Source organism: Octodon degus, unplaced genomic scaffold, assembly GCF_000260255.1.
Source record: "Octodon degus isolate 3935 unplaced genomic scaffold, OctDeg1.0 scaffold00008, whole genome shotgun sequence".
NCBI classification, from domain to species: Eukaryota; Metazoa; Chordata; class Mammalia; order Rodentia; family Octodontidae; genus Octodon; species Octodon degus.
The window spans coordinates 1,249,442-1,267,100 of NW_004524584.1; the positions used below are offsets into that span (position 1 = coordinate 1,249,442).

A 17,659-nucleotide genomic window follows, 5' to 3' on the forward strand; every position below is an offset into this window, starting at 1 on the left:
CAGTAAAGCAAGCAAGGGATGACCACAGAATTTTTAAGGGAACCTTATAAAAATCCTTATATTTTATCCAGCCTATTTAGGGAGGGTAATGCTCATGTCCTTAATCCTTGTGCTCTTGATCCCAGCATCACACCATGAATCAATCCCAGCATCACATACTCTAGATTCAGCCACCTCTGAGGCTTTGGGGGGACATCTAGACCCATGTCATAACATCCCCACAATCCAATCATCTTCCAAATACAGAAGGCTTGTAGGTCATTTTAGATGTAAACCGTGATATTATGCTCTCATTTATCTAAGAAAAGGGAGTTATAGATAGATAATGCAATTACATTTATCAAAAGACAAACCGTAACATGGGAGACATGTCAATGGATGGCAATGTATGCGACTTATGGATTCTAATTCAAATGAACAAACATGGGGACAAAAGATAATTGAGCCTGATATTATTTTTGTTGTGGTAATGGTATTGTTATGTCTCAAAAAAATGAGTCCTTCTTAGAAGCAATTATCCAAACAAAATACATTATCTTTGTGCTGTTATGCAATTAAGTGTTCTCAGCAAGATATTCTCAAAGGGATTCACAAAAGAACTCCAAGAGAAGGAACTGCTTTAGAACACCCACCAAGTCAGATGTCAAAAACAGATCACTCAATTAAAGTTCAAGTATTAACTTCCGAGACCACTATCATTATCAACCAGCCCTGTGGTACAGGAAGAATTTTATGAAGAAGCCCATCTTTCTTGGTAACACAAGTACAACACATAAAAAATATTCTTGAGAGCTTCCAGCACAAGAGTCTTAAATTCAGGGACCACAGTACCATCTTGCTTATTATATTGACTGACATATTTTTAGAACTAGAATGAGATTTTTCTTGTTCAGTGGTGTTATAGGTTACATTACAGCCCTCCAAAAGATGTCCACGTGCTGATCTTAAGACTTGAAAATATGTTGCACTATGGTTTGGATAAGTGTCCTGCAAAGAGCCCTGTGTAAAGGTGCAGTACCAGGGAAGTGTTACCGGGAGGTGGTGAGCGCTTTAGAAGGTGAGGCCTTAAGGGACAGGCATATGTCACTAGGATACCCAGCCTGAGCTTTCAGGCTTTCCTCTGCCTTGTGCTTCTCCCCATCACCATCCTCCAGAGGATCAAAGCAAAGATTCTGCCTGATCTTTGATTAGAACCCCCAACACCATGAGCCAAATTAAACTGTCTCTTTAGTTGTCCTTGGCATTTTGTTAAAATGACAGAAAGCTGACTGGCACAGTTACCTTTTATGGCAAAAGAGACTTTGCAGATGTTATGAAGTGAAAGATTTGTAGATGAGGATTATCCTGGATCACCTGCGTGAGCACAACATCAACACACAGTGTAATTAAAAGCTAGAAAAAAGAGCAAGTAAAGGAGAAGTGAGGAAGGAAGCCATGGTCACAACGGTGCAGTCGTGAGCAGTGGCACACAGGCAGCATCAGAAAATGAAGCAGACCGCTATTGTCTGTCTGAGGGCTATGGGTGTAGCTCAGTGGCTGAATCTTGCCTAGTGAACATGTGGCCCCGAGATTGATCCCCAACAGTGCGAGAGCAAACAAAGAGATAGACATGGGAAAGTACAAGACCTGGAGCCTCTCCTAAAGCTGCCAAAGGGGAGCCAATCCTGCCAGTAGCTTGATTTCAGCCCACAAAGCCATCTCAGACTTCTGACCTCCTGAAATAAGGAGCTCATATTGCTTTAAGCATAAAATATGAGTCCTTATCTTTTAGATACTTCTTGATATGTTGTCTCACTGCTTGGTATGTTGTCTCACTGCTTTTCTGTGTCCACTGTGCTGTGGAAGGAAAGAGTTGTCAAGAGGCCACGGAGGCTGAGGGGCACAGAGGTGGGCTGCAGACACTTCATTTTGATGGAATCATGAATATTCAAACATGCAAATGATATACTGTATCTACAACTCCCAGAATCTTAAACCCTCTTTGGGGGGTATCTTGGGGATTTATCTCTGTGTAGAAAATGGCTCTGCAAAGTGAGTCAGCTATCTTCTATCTGACCCTTCCATCCCATCACCTGTTAATTGTTTCTATAGATTATGACATATACTGCAAGGGAAAGGATTCTTTTCCTGTCTGTCTGTCTGTCTGTCTGTCTGTCTCTCTCTCTCTCTCTCTCTCTCTCTCTCTCTCTCTCTCTCTCTTTCTCTCTCTCTCTCTCTCTGCCCTCTCTTTACTTCTCTTTTTTCTCCTCATCTCCTCCCTCTGTCTCTCTCTTTCCTTCTTTCTTAATTACTCTGAAAAAAATGTAAACCTATGCAAACAGAAAGACTAGAATATCGAACCATTATGGATTCATCCCGTTTCAACAATTAATCCATGACCGACCTTGTTTCATCTATATCGCCACCTACCCACTCCTTAACTTCCAGGTTTATATTGCAAACACAGGAAAAGAAATTTTCCAAGTCTTCAAAGTAAGCTCCTCCCCAGAGAACAGAAGTAGGGACATGATGTCAGGGTCAGTGCACCCTAAAGAGGACAATTTTCTTCATGAGCCTGAAACAGAAGGACCAAGCCCCTGTCCTTTGCAAGAAGCAAGTGTCCTGGGGTAGGGAATCTGGCATAGAGGCCAGGGTGGGGCTGGGACACTTTCCTCCACCCAGTTTCCTGAGAGGAGAATTTTCTGAGCTCCTTGTGGACCTCAGGAAGCTCTGCCACCCAAGCAACTGGCCCTGCACTAGGGCCTTGGCCTGCCAGTGACATGGGCAGAAGACTGACCAGCTCCCCAGGCCAGCAAGTGGAGGACAGAGGAGTCATTTCCTAAAGGTACTTCTCTGAGCTCTCATAGTCCCATGGAATCAACTAACCAGCCAAGGAATGAAAAGGTGAATCCCCCCAATCCTCAGTGGGACAGCCTGGACCCTCCTTCTGTAACAAGGATGCTGCTTCCTTCCTTCTACATTCTTTTGTTCACCTTTCTGTCCTGTACTATCTCCTCTTTCTCATCTCTCTTGATCCTGATGGTCTAAAGAATGAGCTGGATGCTCTTCCTGGGAGCCCTCATGATTGCCAGCCCACACAGACTCTCTCCCTCTCCTCAACATACTCTCCTCAGTTGCTCTTGCTCTGCTTTGTACACTCCAAGTCATATCAGGAAAGCAGCTCCAGGAAGGGTTCTCTGGTTAATGAGCTAGAGTAAGCAGGAAGGAGTTGCTGGAGGACGGAACCCCAACAGTGCCCATGCTTCCACAGAGCAGGTGCACTTCTCTTGAGTTGATCCTAAGGCCCCAGTAGGGTGCATAGATCAGTAGCATCCTCTCACCTGCCTGCTTCCTCATTCTAAGACTCCTCTGGCTGAAACATCAGTGGGTCTGCAGCAGCCTCTGTACCATAGCCCTTACGTTTTGATTTCCATTGTTCCTCACTCCCTGCAAGGAAGGGACTCAGTGCCTCCACTTCACAAATTTGTGAACCAAGGTACAGATAATACAGACAGCACCAGTGGGGGATCCCGACCTCCCCCACTCTACTCCCCTGCACCTAAGCAATAACTCAGGCACAACCTTAACTCTGCTTTTGATCTTACCAAGCTGGTACAAATATAAAAAACAGATTCTAGGCCCACCAGGAAAATCCTGAAAATTCCAAACCAAACATTTGACATCCTTGCCTGATCTAGAATAACCTTTGCTTCCCTGGTGCTCAATGAAAGTTCATGCATATGGACTCTTATACATAAAATTATAATAGAGCGAATTATGGAAAAGGACATGTACAATAGATGTGCAGGCCTGACTCAGCACCCTGTCAATCAAGCTGTCAATCATGTCATAGAGCCTGCACTCCCATGGGAGATGCCTTAAAGTAGGTGAGACATTGAAACCTTTACACCCTACACCCTCAGAGCTCGTGCAATTTTCCTTGCATGGGTACTTATTCCAAGTATGCTTCCATCCCTATGAAAGTGTGCTATACTCAATTCATTGTCAAACACAACAATCTGGGAACTCATCTCCAGGCCCAAACTGCCAGCAACACAAAGATACTAAGTAATTTACCCAAGATCATGCAGCAAGACAATGACACAGGCTGCCTTTGTCTGCCTCCAAAGCCAGCACAGGTAAGCAACTCCTGGCTGCAAAAGATATAGCCAGCATTGAGCCACGTGTGCAAGAGCCCTCCTGAGAGAAGGCTCAGAAGGACAGCGTTACTGCTTCTGTCTAGATGCCCCTCCCAAACCTTATGCACTCATAGGTGCAGCCTTTGGCAATGACTGGATCATGGGTGTGTAATACTAGACTAGTCTACTGAATGGTATAATGTAGTTTGGGGTGTGAATGAATGGATCTATTGAAGATGGAAGATCCCCATAAGTGCGAGTGGCACTACTTTATAGGCTTGTAGCTTGGATGGAATAAAAAGGAAAAGCAGAAGGAAGGGTGCTGTGTCTTGCTTTCCATAGCATGAACTGTGTCCCCCCTTCCATGACACCCTGCCTTAGAGCCAGCTGATGGTGACTGAAACCTCTACAACTGTAAACTAAAATATATTTTTTCTCCTTAACTTGGGGGTATGAGATATTTTGTGCTAATGATGAGAAAGTAACTAAGACAGGCAGGAATATAGTGACTTTTTAGGGGTGTAGACAAAGATACAGGTAGATACTAAGTAAAGGCAATGCAATTGGGTGCTATGTATTTGGGCTGCCAGCTTAGAAGACAGAAATCAGAAAATTAGGCATGTCCACAGAAATGGCCAGATCTTGGTTCTTTGAGTGGACAGAGGAGGCTTGGAGAGGTGGGAGAAGGCATGGTAGGGGACCAGAACTGATTTGTCCCCGACCACACCCTACCAGCTTGGGTCTAAACTACCTTAGGACCCAGCACAAAGGGAGAAGGTTGAAGAGGTTAGGAATCCAGATGGCTGAGCTGGATGGTGCCACAGGGAAGAAAAAAGACTTTAGACTAGTTGAGGGTGGCCAAGGAACAGCCAGTTCACTGTTTAAGTCTTCACCTGTTCTTCCATTCCCACAAGTCAGGATAACATGGAAAAGCAAGAGAGTGACTAGCACTGTTTAGGAGTTTGGACAATTCAGGCCAGGTTGGGCCCTCCCATGCCCCTGAATGAACTATACATGTGTCTTCTTGTACCTTTGGTCTGGGGAGAAGTGGGGTAGGCTGCCTTGGCTACCCAGCTAAGAAGAGCTCTGGGCTGGCTAGCGAGGGCCAGTGTCTGTGTGAACAACCAACAGCCTGAGCACCTCAGAGTCCAATGGAAGAAAAGAAGATGGCAAAAGGCTGACAGGGATACAACTGTGGCATTCAGCCAGGGCGATTTTGCCCTCCCACCAGGGCTTAAACTTGCCAATGTCTAGAAGCATCTGTGGAACCCACTGAGGTCTAATGAGTGGAGGCCAAAGATGCTGCTAAGCATCCAATACCTAACTAATTCTCACCCCCATGCCCATAATAAAGAGGCATATGGTCTCAAACACCACTACAGCTGAGGTTTAGAATCTTTGCTGTGGAGCAAGGGAGGAGAGAGAAGCTGAGATCTGATTCACTCCCTGGGAGGAACCTGTCGCTTCCCGAGGAAGGGGCATCTTTTGCTAACTCTGCTAAATGCACTGCGAAGACTAACCAGAGCCCCAGGTGAGGAAGGCATGGTAGTGCTGCTAGAAGGGAAGAAAATGTACCTGGTGTCACCAGGCTGTGATGTGTGCTAAAAGCAATTTAAAAAGAGAGCTTTTGTCTTTAATGGAGGGCCAAAAAGTCAACCACTGTGATTATGTCATCTCCTTAGAGGCAAAGAGCCATTTTAAAGCACTGTGACAGACCTATACGGGTGACAAATAAGACGTGATCAAAGACGTTAATGGCAGTACTGCTTCTAATAGTGAAGGATCAGAAGCAGCAGAAATGTCCCCCAACGGGGGCCAGGCTGGATGCACAAGGGCTGACGGTGCAGAACAATGGGGGTGCGCTGCATGTGCGGAAATGGGTAGGCCCGCAGGAGGGGAGCAGGGAGACAAAACAAGCCATACATTGCTAGGCTCTTACACTGGCTTAGGACAGCAGGTCTCAAACTTGATCCTGCGCCAGAATCTCCTGAGAGCTATATAGCTGTCTTCAGATAACCTCAACTTTGCTTCCACTTTCTCCAGAAAGATGCGGAGTGCACCTGAGTTCTCCCCAAAGTTGAACAGCCCAGCTGCCCCGGGCCTGGCCTCCTCTGGAGCACCGCCCCTGGGCACAGAGCTTTGGACAAAGGCCTGTAAGTGGTCTCTTCCCCTAATCAGCCCAGCAGACCAGGAGGGGACGGATTTGCAGTCCTCAAGAGGCCGCCGACTGTGAGAGGTTCGCAGCCTTTGAAGGAATCTCTCAAGACATGAAGGGATGGGGTCAGTAAAGGAGCCCTTCACCTCCCACGGTCTCCTCTTCCTTTCTGGGGACGCAAACAGCAGATCCGAAGCAAAAGGCGCTAGAAACAAATGTGCCCCGCACACCCTGCCTCCGCCCCATCCCCGTCCCCGCCCCCGCCCCCGCCCCCCTAGCTGGGAGGAACGACTGCTACAGTGGATCCGCCCCCAAGCTTTGTACTCGCTCCTTATCCAGCTGTCCCAACCGTGCGGAGCCCCCAGTCCCCCGAGGGCCAGCGTTTCCGGACCGCCCACCACCTCGATCGCCCCTGCAGCCTCCGCCCGCTCAGAGCTCAGAGCCCCTCCCGCCTGCTGCGTGGCCGCCAGTCCCCAGTCGCTTCCTGAAATGCCAGTGGACTTCACCGGGTACTGGAAGATGCTAAGCAATGAGAACTTCGAGGAGTATCTGCGCGCCCTGGGTAAGCGCTGGCCGCCACTTTCTGTGGGCCGCCTAGGTCTTTCCTGGAGTCTTCCCCGAAGTCCTCCCCAGAATCCTCTTGAGGTTCCCCTCCCACCGCACACACGCCGAGAGAGCCGAGGACCGGGCACCCCTCACCAGCGATGGCGACCAGAGGGCTGCGAGTTGGAGGATCCAGGTTGTTAAGGTTAATTGGTGGCAAGTGTCTGACAGTTGGCTCTGAATGTGTGTAATGTAATTAGCAAAGTTGGACTTGGTTTGCTGGGTTTTGTTCCTAAGGGGTTAGTATGAAGGTAGAAAACTTTGTTGCCAAAGGGGGGAAAAATGAATAAATAAGGCTTAGACAGGCTGGGCCCAGAGAGCACAAAGCAAGCAGGTAAATCAAAACTGTGTTCCTGGTTGCAACCACTCGTGGGACCCAGCTCTGTTGGGAAGGTTCTTTGAGTTTTCCTGTCAAAACTTCCTCCTCTGTCTTTGCACACCTTGTAGATGTCAATGTGGCCTTGCGCAAAATCGCCAACTTGCTGAAGCCGGACAAAGAGATAGAGCAGGAGGGGGACCACATGATCATCCGCACGCTGAGCACTTTCAGGAACTACATCATGGACTTCCAGGTCGGCAAAGAGTTTGAGGAGGATCTGACGGGCATAGATGACCGCAAGTGCATGGTGAGGATTTGCGAGTGCTGGGTGTCCCCTGCCCAGGGGCACTAAAGACCTGTAAGGTGGGGAGAGGAGCCAGGGCCTTGGGTCCTGTAGGACTGCAGATCTTCCCACTCCCAGCCCCAGGGTAAGCAGCGCTACACAAGGAGTGGAGCAGACCAGACCAGACTAGACAGCCATTCACCCAAGGTCTGCTGAGTGGGGCTATCCTGCCTGCAGGCCAGGTGCTTTTCTCCTCTCCCACACCATGCAGCCTTAGAGGCAGATGAGAGCTTGTCCAGTTTCAGATGAGGAAACAGTCTCAGAGAGATGACACTTCCAGAGGAGTGCCATTAAGGAGGAGTAGGCTGGAATTCCAGACAAGTGAGTGGACTCTCTTCTCCTCTGACTTAAAACAGAAGGGAAGAAACAGCAAATACAGGGAACCCTGCTGAAATACAAGCTCTAAGCCACAGGGCCAGCATGGTTTCTGCTGTGGCCCTCTAGCCACTTCCTGTGGACCTTTTCACCTACTCCTGAGGTCAGTGTCCCCGCTGCCCAGGCAGAGGAAGCAGCCGTGGGGGAGGGAGAGGGCCCTGAGCCATTCATTCCCCAAGGGTGGGAAGCTGGTGACCAGGAGACCCCAATTAATCCTACCACAGCAGATTCCGGAAGGTCAACCCCAGGCTTCCAGCAAGGGTATGGAGAGGTCAGGGTGTTCTCAGGCATCCTGTCATGATCTTGGGTCCAGAACCGATTTATCTTCAGCCCAGAAGCTCCCTTGCTTATCACCTACCCCTCCGCACCCCCACTGGGCTGCCGTCTTTATGGTAGGTCTGCTGCTCACCCTTCCCTGTGCCAGTCGAAAACACCACAGCCTTAGAGAGGAGGAATTGGAACTGCTGCTGTTTGGTGATTAAGGCTCAGCGAAGGGAAGAGACGGTGCTGAATAGCCTTTGCAGAAAGGGGAGGATAGTGGCTGCCCTGCCTTGTCTAGGAATAAGGAGCCCCCACCCTGCTTATTCATCAGAAGGGAAGGCAGTCAGGACTGGTGTCTGAGTACTGTTTGGAATGATGGGAATGGGAAGGAGCCAGCCAGGAGTGTCCTTGGAGGCAAAACACTGGAGGGAAATGGCGTGTTGCATCCTGCCTTTCAAATCTCAAGGCCCCTTAATCAGTGAGAGAGGAGGCTTCCAGATAGGCTGGGCCTTTTTCTTCCCTGCTCAGCTTGCTCTCTGTCCACTGCAAGGGACTCTGTTCCAGGAGGACAGCCCTCATCCCCAGCTCCCTTTTGGGTGCTGTCAGAACATATCACATATCTGTGGGGGTGCCATGGCCACTTGTACTTGGTCAATGGCATTCACTCTTTTGTTCTTTCCTTTGTCCAGTAACCCCAGAAATATTTGTGGACCAGATCCTAATACCTGTGAATATTCACAGAATTTTCAAGGCGTTTTCTGTGTGCTAGGTACTGTTCATATTTCGTATAAATTCACAGTCCACTGTCCAGTCCTGCTTTATGTACAGGATTTCTCATTGTGTGATGTTGTGGAGGTTCACTGAGTGGCAGAAGCTCTGAGTTAGCCACTATGCATACTGTAGTCTTTGTGATACAGACAGACACAAATAGCGACAGTGGTGACAATGGAAGCCATAGGGTCAGGGTTGGAGAGACTATGACCACCCAGCAGAGCGCTTTGCAGCTTTCTGAAGGCAGTCCCTTCTGCACTTAACTGGAAAAGAAAAAGGAAGTGAAAGGGAGGAGATGTACACAAAAGAAGGATTAACAGCCAATTTAGTTTTTGAACTCAGTATGGTAGCTTGGGACAAACTCGATGCAACTAGGCTGGGTCTCTTGGTCCTGTTCAGTGCTCCAGAACTCAGGGAGGCCTCACCTTGCAGTTGCCTGCTGGGAGGCAGGAGAGCCCTGGCACTTCGCTGCCTAGGCTTCCCTGGCTAATGCACTGCAGAGAAACCCTTCTTTCTGGGCTACCTGATGGGCAGTGTATGACTTGAGACCGCCATGAGGAGATTGGTTGGGGTGGGTATGGGATAATAGAATCATGGAGCTTTCATTGGAGGAGACCTGGGGACCAACAGGCCACCTTGGCTGAGCTTCTCAATAGGCCCCCAGATGTCCTGAAAGGAGTGATTGTCAAAGATTACTTTTAACACTACACCTTCTGCCCTGCACGCTCAGAACCGACCAGCCAGGAACAGTGGGCAGGACTGTTCACAGTATGTTACAGGACTTACACTCTCACCTTGGAGCATTTACCTTTTGTTTTGTTCATTTCCTCTCGTTTGAGTCCCATGAGGATTACAGGGTGTCAGTGTGATGGCTTGTGTCCTCACGGAGTGATACAGAAGTAGTTGGGGAAGCGATCACACTGTAGTATAACCAGGAAGAGCAGCACCCTGGGAGGTCAGGGAGGTGTCCCACAGAGCGTAAGTCTGCACTGAGACTTGGAGGAAAACAAGAAGGAGGCAGGCAAACAGAAAGAAGAGAGGAAGACCAAGGCCAAGCAAACAGTGTCTGGTAAATGTTATTCCATTCCTATCCCACACCAGGCCCTGAGCTCAGCCTGGACATACAAGGTTGCCTGGATACCCCGGTGAGTGGAGGAAACAGAAACATCTTTGGGTCTTTGCAGCCTAGTGCATGATGGGAGAACCAGAGGACTCCAGATACACAGAGCTGTAAACAATGGTAAGGGAAGGTCCCAAGGAGGTAACAGCTGAGTAGACCCTTGAAGGACAAGTGAGAATTAGGGCAGATTGGAAAAGGGAGTGATAGCATTTCAGAGCAAACCAAGCACACTAAGGCGCAGAGATCAGAAAAGGCCTGGTCAAAAGGGTGTTCAGCAGTGTACTCTGCAAGGCTCGAGAGTATGACTGGAGTGCACAGTGTGGAGTACGGAGCAATGAGGACCTGACGGAGGCCTAGGTATGACTTGAAGGGTGAAAGGGATGGGGGTCTCTACTAGGCAGGTGTGGCCAGGTTGACACACACATGCAAAGGCCCAGAGGCCCTGAGGCTCTGAGATCTCTGATCCTGCCTGTTTTTTATAGGAATCTTATCTGTATTCTAGTGCAATAGCCAGAGGGTGGAATCTGGCCTGCAGACGCATTTTGCTTGGCCTGCACAATGTTTTCAAAATCTTAAGAGACAGTTGCCAGAGATAGCAGAAGATAAGATTTCATAGAAAAATCCCTATTTCTGGTTGTTCTTAAACTCCTTCCCCTCAAAGAAGAAATCAAAAGAGCTAAAAGCACCACATGCCTACCTGTTCCTGTGTTGTATGGATCTCTGGGACACTGTCCTACTTGTCCCCTATGGGTAGACATCCTCCAGCCCACCATAATCCTCGCTACCTGGTTACCAGAAGTTAAGGATCAAGTGTCATTTGTCACTGCCGGCTCTGTGTTTCTTGGGGGCACAGGGTAACAGTGTGAGGCAGCACACAGCACAAGGAACTTCTTAGAAACATAGATTCACTGCCCGTAGCTCTGGCTGCCTCTGTCAGAAGTTCTGGTGTGGAAGGGCTTGATCAGATACAACTGATCTTGAGAATCACTGCTTCAGAGTAAAGAAGGACATGTCTGCATCTTCACAAAAAGAGAAAAATCTATGAAGTTAGGCAAAGAGGGCCCTGGGCTACTGGCCAAATGTGTCTGTCATCTGACTCCTACAAGTGTAATAGTCCATGTCCAGAAACAACTGAAATGTCCGTGTGGTCTCTCAGCAGAGAGGGTGCAGGGGAACTCAGAGCTGTGTGGCTCTGGACCCCGGAGCTCGAATTTCCAGTCTGGTCTGCCAGATTGTGCAGCACCCATGAACAGCTATGGCCATGTCTTTGGTGGATGTGGATAAAGGCTGGGCTTGGCCCAACAGGCACAGGGCTCTTCTCCACTGCCTCCCGCACCCTTTGTCCATTAAAATGCAGGGTCAAACCCAAGGAAAGCCAGGATCATTTGTCAAATATGGCACATGGGACTTTGGCAGGGAGGGGGGCCTGTGAGACAAAAAAGTGCTCTTCACCTGCAAGTAATGTCTTCCCTTCCTGGGCAAGACAGTTCCTCAGGGTCATTCAGTTCTTTCTTCCCAAGTCCCCCAGAGTGGGGAAAGACTGAGCCTCAGGTGGGAATCATAGCCCTGAGCCTGGCTTTGCATGGTGGTGGCAGAAAGGCCATTTACCATTCCATAGTAGACACCAGGTCAGGGTTTCCCTGGAGGAGGCCGCTTTGTTGGCTTGGGCCTGGTCCCTCCTCCCCCAGCTGTAGCCTCCCCTTCACATCCAGCCTTGAACTCCGGGTGACCCTTCCATGGGGCCTCCCTTCCACTCCCAGCCCTCACTCCCTGCTGCTTTCTTTGTTTTTATTATAAAAGAGAAAAATTCAAATAGCCCAAGAGTACAGACTGAAAAGAAAAGGACCTCACCCCTTGCCCCCCCTTGGCCAGTTCCCGCTTCCTAGAGCTTGTCACCAGTACAGTTTGTGGTAAATATCCAGAAGTCCTCCTGTAGGTAAGCTATCTAGTGATTTGATCAACTGGTCACTCAGCCTAAAGCTAAAGGAAAGGAGGGAGGCTGCAAAGGGGTGGAGAAGGAAGGGAGAAAAGAAGAATCCACTTCGTGCACATAGATCTCTGTAGGTGTCTTTCCACATTGGCACTTACAGATTTTCTAAACCTTGTTTTAACAGTCTCTATTCCCTTCTCTTCCCTCCCTCAGTCCTTACTTGCATCTGTCTTGCCATCTATGTAATTATATATGGTAATACACAAATCCACCTCCACTTTTAACTTCACTTTAAACTCTTGCCAGCTCTCTGATCCTGTTCTTGACCCATTAGAGCGATCTTTTGCTTCTTATGTTGACGACCACAGTGCCCATGGCAAAATTAACTCCCTGAGCTGCAGAGCTGAGAATTCTTTCAGGTGGTCAAGCCTCTGAGAGCCCCCCCCTGCCCGGAGCAGGCGCCACATTCAGCTGGGTCCTTTCCAGGATGGAAACACAGGGTCTCTTTCATGTCTTAGCTCAAGTTCACCGACCTTTGAAATCAATGTCAGCATCGTGCTTTTGAGGATTACAAAAAAAAAAAAAAGAATTAAAGCAACCAAATAAAATTCACAAAGCCGCTTTCAAAAATTACACTGGTTTGTTGTGTTTTGGTTCTTGTCAGGCAGGAACAAAGGGAAATGAGATGTGGGACATCCTTACAAGACGCGGGGCAAGTGTCTGTCGCTCTGCTTCTCCTTTGGTCTCCCACCGCAAAGTCTGTTCTGTCAGTATCATCAGATGCATTTATTTCACAGATGAAAATCTGAGGCTTGCAGAAGGGAGGTACTTCTTAGTCCAAGTGCACGCAGCTTTCCAGAGGCTGTGGGAGGAGTCTAGTGTAATCACAAAGCTTTCTACTGCAGAGTCTGCTCCTGCACCTCAGCTCCACCTCTGCGAGAGGAGGTGAGCACAGCCAGGTCAAGAGGGACAAGCAGAGCAATGCTGGGGCTCGAGTTAGCATTGCTGGGTCTGAATCCCCTTTATTACCTAATGCCAGGGTGACTTTAACCTTTAGAGACATGCAGCCTCTTTTTGCACCTCTGCAACCTGGCCATCTTGGCTGTGGCTCCACCTGTCTCAGAAGGCTCATTCTGAGCACTATAGATAGCAGAGGGGACAGTGTCTTTAGAAGCCACCATACTGTGTGTAGAATGGGACCAAGACCCCTTCCTCTTCCCCACAGCAAGGAACAAGGTACACTCACATTATGGTGTCAGGTGTTACTCAGTGAGTTATAGCTGCTTGATTTCTGGACACTTGTTGCCTCCCACCAGAAGCATCTCCTGTTTTGGGTGGAATTTACCCGTCTTCCCCTTGGGGTCCTAGTAGGCCTACAGATCACCTTACACTGCCTCTCCCAGGATTAGCACCTTTGCCAGGGTGAGCACAGAGCTCCTGGCCTGTCACATGACTGTACACGTGACTCCAGCTGAACTGGTCAGCCTTTCCTAAGACTTAATGAAGAGTCCTCAGGAGAGAAGTGAGTTGTAGTCCCTTGTAGATGGGTCAACTGGGGCCAGAGAGATGGCTCAGTAGAATAAGTGCTTCCCTGGCAAGTGCAAGGGCCTGAGTTCAATCCCCAGTTCTGCCAAAAAAAAAAAAAATAATAATAATAATAATAATAGATGGGTCAACTAGTGTGATGTTGCATGGGCTGTCAGAATCCAGTCCCCTCACCCTGCTTTCCACAGCTTCATGGACATATTCAATAGAAGGAAAATATAAGATGAGGCCAGGAAGGGTGGGACGCATTGGAGGTGTTACACCTGCTAGTACCGCTCTCCGCTTCCCTATATTTAAGCAAGTACATTCACTTTCTTTTCCCTTAAGTGCTTTGAATTGGTTTCTGGTCACTTGCATTTAAAGACATCAGACTCCAGAGATCATGGGAGTGCCACAGAACAGGACAGTAGTTTTCTCCTACCGTGCATCCCCTGACCTCAGCATGTCTAGTGCAGAAGGTCTGGGGCAGAGCTGAGTACTTGCCTTTCTCACATGTTCCCAGGCAATGATGCTATTGTTGATTCTGAGACTACTTTGCATAATGCTAAGAAAGAAAAGATAGCAAGGAGCTGACTCATGCTTAGGTCTCTGGGATGTTCTCATCATAAGACCATGTAGTAATCTGTGCTGGGATTTTTTTTTTTTTTTTAACTGACTAATCTTGTGTAGGATTCTGTAGGGGTGGGAGAGGAACAGAGATGGTGTCTGAGCCTGTCCTCTGCCACTGGGGTGGAGACACCTGGCATCCCTGGCCCAGCCTGGAAGGTTGGCCTATGGGATGGAAGAAAAAGAGGGTCCTGTGGGGGAAAAATTCTGAAAGTGTTGGGGTAGCCTCGGATTTTACCATCAACCATGCACCTAAACAGATGGGCCTAATAGACAACAGATGAAGCTATTTTCTGGCCTGGAATTTCGTGCAGAGCCTCCTTTGTGCTGGCCTGCCACCCCAGCCTCTGAGGACCTCCAGGCCCTCACAGTCAACTCAGGCCCCTTGCTCCACAGAGTTGGAACCAAGAGAGCAAGGTGGACAGAAAGCCCGCCACGCATTCAGATGTTTGCTGGTGACTACTGAGAAAGCCCCTTTGTTGGAAAAGAAAAGAGGGGGGTCGAGGGAGTCTATGCCTTTCATTGTATAACCCATGCCTGTAGTTGGGTATCTTACAATAAGCCCTGGCAACTGAGGTCCTGTTGCAGACATTCCACTTGGGCTTGCATATCCTGGACTTGCAGTTGACTGAAAATCTCTCTGAGTGTAAGGACCATGTTTTATTCACCATAGCTTCCCTGTCTAGGAAGCCTTTTTGTAGCTCTCCTATAAACTGAGCTGTGCTAGTGTGCACAGGCATGCGCACACAGACACACAATGTGGCCCTTTCAGGAGGCACCTCAGCTATCTGTCAAGCTGCCTGAGATCCCACCATTAAAATGGATGCATACTGGTTAAATATTCAGACTTATCTGAGGTTTCCTTTAATGTGAAGACACTGGGCCGGTGATACAGCTCAGCACCACAATGTCTTCCTGGAAAGCTCCAGTGAAAAAAAAAGTTATATATATATATATATATCACTTAGCATTCCAGCTACCTGGAGTACAGGAATAGTGCTACATCTCTCTTCTTTCCTCCCTTTCTCACTCCCTTCCATCCTTCTCTTTTCCCTTCCTTTCTCCTTCCCATCTGAGGATCTAAGGAAAGCATCAGAATTCTCAGGGAGAGACGCCAACAGGCAGGGCAGGACGATAGGGATGGCACAGACCCGAGGCTCCAAAGCCTATCTTCGATAGCCTTACTGGCCCTGCACTCAGAAAGTGATGGGAAAACCCCTGCCTGACTGTGCGATGAGTCAGAAAAGCACCTTCCTGTCTGACTCAGAGGCCCCATGATGAAGCTATACTCCAGAAAAGTCACTGGAAAGAAAGAAGAAAAAAACTCTTTTATTTGTACAAAGGTATCTGTGTGCAGCTCTGCTACCGATCGTCAACGCTCCTCACAGGCACAGCCACCCTCTGCGGGTGCTGCTGGAGCACTGGGATCACGAGCCCTCCAGCCCCGGAGTGGAGTCTGTGCCCATCCAGCTTATAGACTGGCGCTGAGTCTTGCCTGGGGTCTCAGGATGGGGTGGCCAGCTCCTAAGGGTTGGACTTCAGAGGTCTCAAGATTCTGACTCTGTGTCATTTATGGAGCAGGCTGTCTCTTGTTAGTATTTCTAAATGCCAAATAATCATGGATAGTTAGGAAGACTGTGGCTTTTTAATTCCGTAGAGCACTGTGTAGCCATATAAATGATCATTTTAAAGAGGAAGGCAAAGTGTTTATGGGCAATTAGTCAACACATTCCATGAACGGTCCTTCTTAACATCTCTTTCCCCTTTCCCCCATCCCCACTGCTCTGCCTGTAATAATAATAGCAATAATAATAACAATTAGCATCTCTGGTGCTTCCTAGGTGCCAATCTCAGTGCTTTCCATGGATTATTTCATTTAATTACTGCAGAATCATTCTGTTCATCTCCCTTCTACCGTCCTCAGCACTTAGGCCCTTCCTTCACATGCTAAAAAGGGAGACTGATCATGCCGTTCCCTGTGCTGACACATAAAAGCCAGGCACAGTGCTTGGGCTCTTCAGGACACGGCCCAGCCCGCCTCTCCTGTCCCATTCGCCGCCTTATATGCATTCCTGGTCCCATCCCACCACCTGTGGATGCCTTCCTTTGCCATGCTCTGTGCATCTCTGTTCGCTTCCCTGGGATTCTCCTCTTGCTTGGACAGTAGCTACTCACTGATGGAGATCCAACCCAAGCCTGACTGCTCTGGGGGTTCTGGCTGCATCCCCTCCCAGGATCACCTCTTCCTTGTGCTTCCAGGCCCCTCCTTGCAGACGCTGCTCTGTGGACAATTGTGTCCCTGTCAGTGCACCTGAGTCTGTGGACTCCAGGGGCTCCCACAGCACAGCAGGATCCACAGTGTTAAACAAATGGTAAGTGAGAATAATGGTACACTATAAAAGGTCATCCTTGACCATGACACTGTAGGATCCCCTTTATCCAATTTGATGATCGCTAGTGTTTGTTGGGTTTGCCAGGAATTCTTCTAAGCACTCTCTGGGTATGAATTCTTTTCAGTCTCACAACAGCTCTGTCATGAAGGTGCCTGAGCTTTTCTTATGTGAAGTATGAGGAAAATGACACAGCTCAGGTATCTGGTGGGACTGGGATTTTAATCTAGCCAGTGTGACTCCAGATTGCTAGCAAGGAGAGAGACAATTGTTTATTTAAGGAGTCACAGCTCTGCCTTGATTCCTCTGTCAGGCTGTGAAATCCAAGACACAGTGTTGCCTAATGCAGTGGTGGTGATAAGAGAGCTGCAGGGAACTGGGTCTGCAGCATGTCCTGTACCTCCCAAAAGAGGAGGCGTCCTTGCTAGTTGAGGACCCCAAATTCAAGAGCAGCAGCTATGCCTGGGCCTCCAGAATGCTCCTTTCTGTCCGCATTCTGCTCCATCTGAGGCACCTCGTAGTCCTCAACAGTGGTCAGACCTGTTTGTAAGCTCATTTCTGCCCTTTACAAATGAGGGATTATTAAGAAAATCACTTCTCTGCTCTGTGTCTCTACTAATCTGTGAAATGAGGATGATTGTGAAGTAGGAGACGCCTACTTCATGGTGAGGATGAAATGGTGAACAACAGTGAGGAAACCCTCGGGAGGCAGCTCCTCTTGACTACCCAGGACTACCCAGCACTACCTGGCACAGTCCCCTCACTTACCTCAGCAGACAGCTTCTAGGGGTGGTCACACATATGCAGGGACACAAGCAGCCAGGGAGGAGCCCGTGGGGTTCTAAGGCAGAGGTGTGAGAGGCAGTGCCGCAGCACAGCCACAGAGAACCAGTGGGTAAAGGCCCAGAGCACTGAGGATCTCCTGCTTACCCAGCATGGTTTGCATCCTGCATTGAAACAGGTCCTTGGGGCCGGGGAGACGGCTCAGTAGAATAAGTGCTTCCCTGGCAAGAGCAAGGATCTGAGTTCAATCCCTGGTTCCACAAAAAGAAAGAAGAAAGAAAGAAAGAAAGAAAGAAAGAAAGAAAGAAAGAAAGAAAGAAAGAAGAAAGAAGAAAGAAAG

The 17,659-nt window shown here is 48.6% G+C and overlaps 1 protein-coding gene across 1 annotated transcript in view; it reads left to right on the plus strand.

Annotated features, from left to right (window-relative positions):
* Positions 1–6,589: 6,589 nt before the first annotated feature.
* Positions 6,590–17,659, plus strand: part of Rbp1 (retinol binding protein 1) — a 25,760-nt gene continuing 14,690 nt past the window's right edge. The window contains exons 1-2 of the mRNA XM_004624974.2: positions 6,590–6,835; positions 7,324–7,502. Of these exons, the coding sequence (XP_004625031.1) occupies positions 6,763–6,835; positions 7,324–7,502 (252 nt within the window). The 5' untranslated portion in view covers positions 6,590–6,762. The remainder of the gene's footprint in view (positions 6,836–7,323; positions 7,503–17,659) is intronic.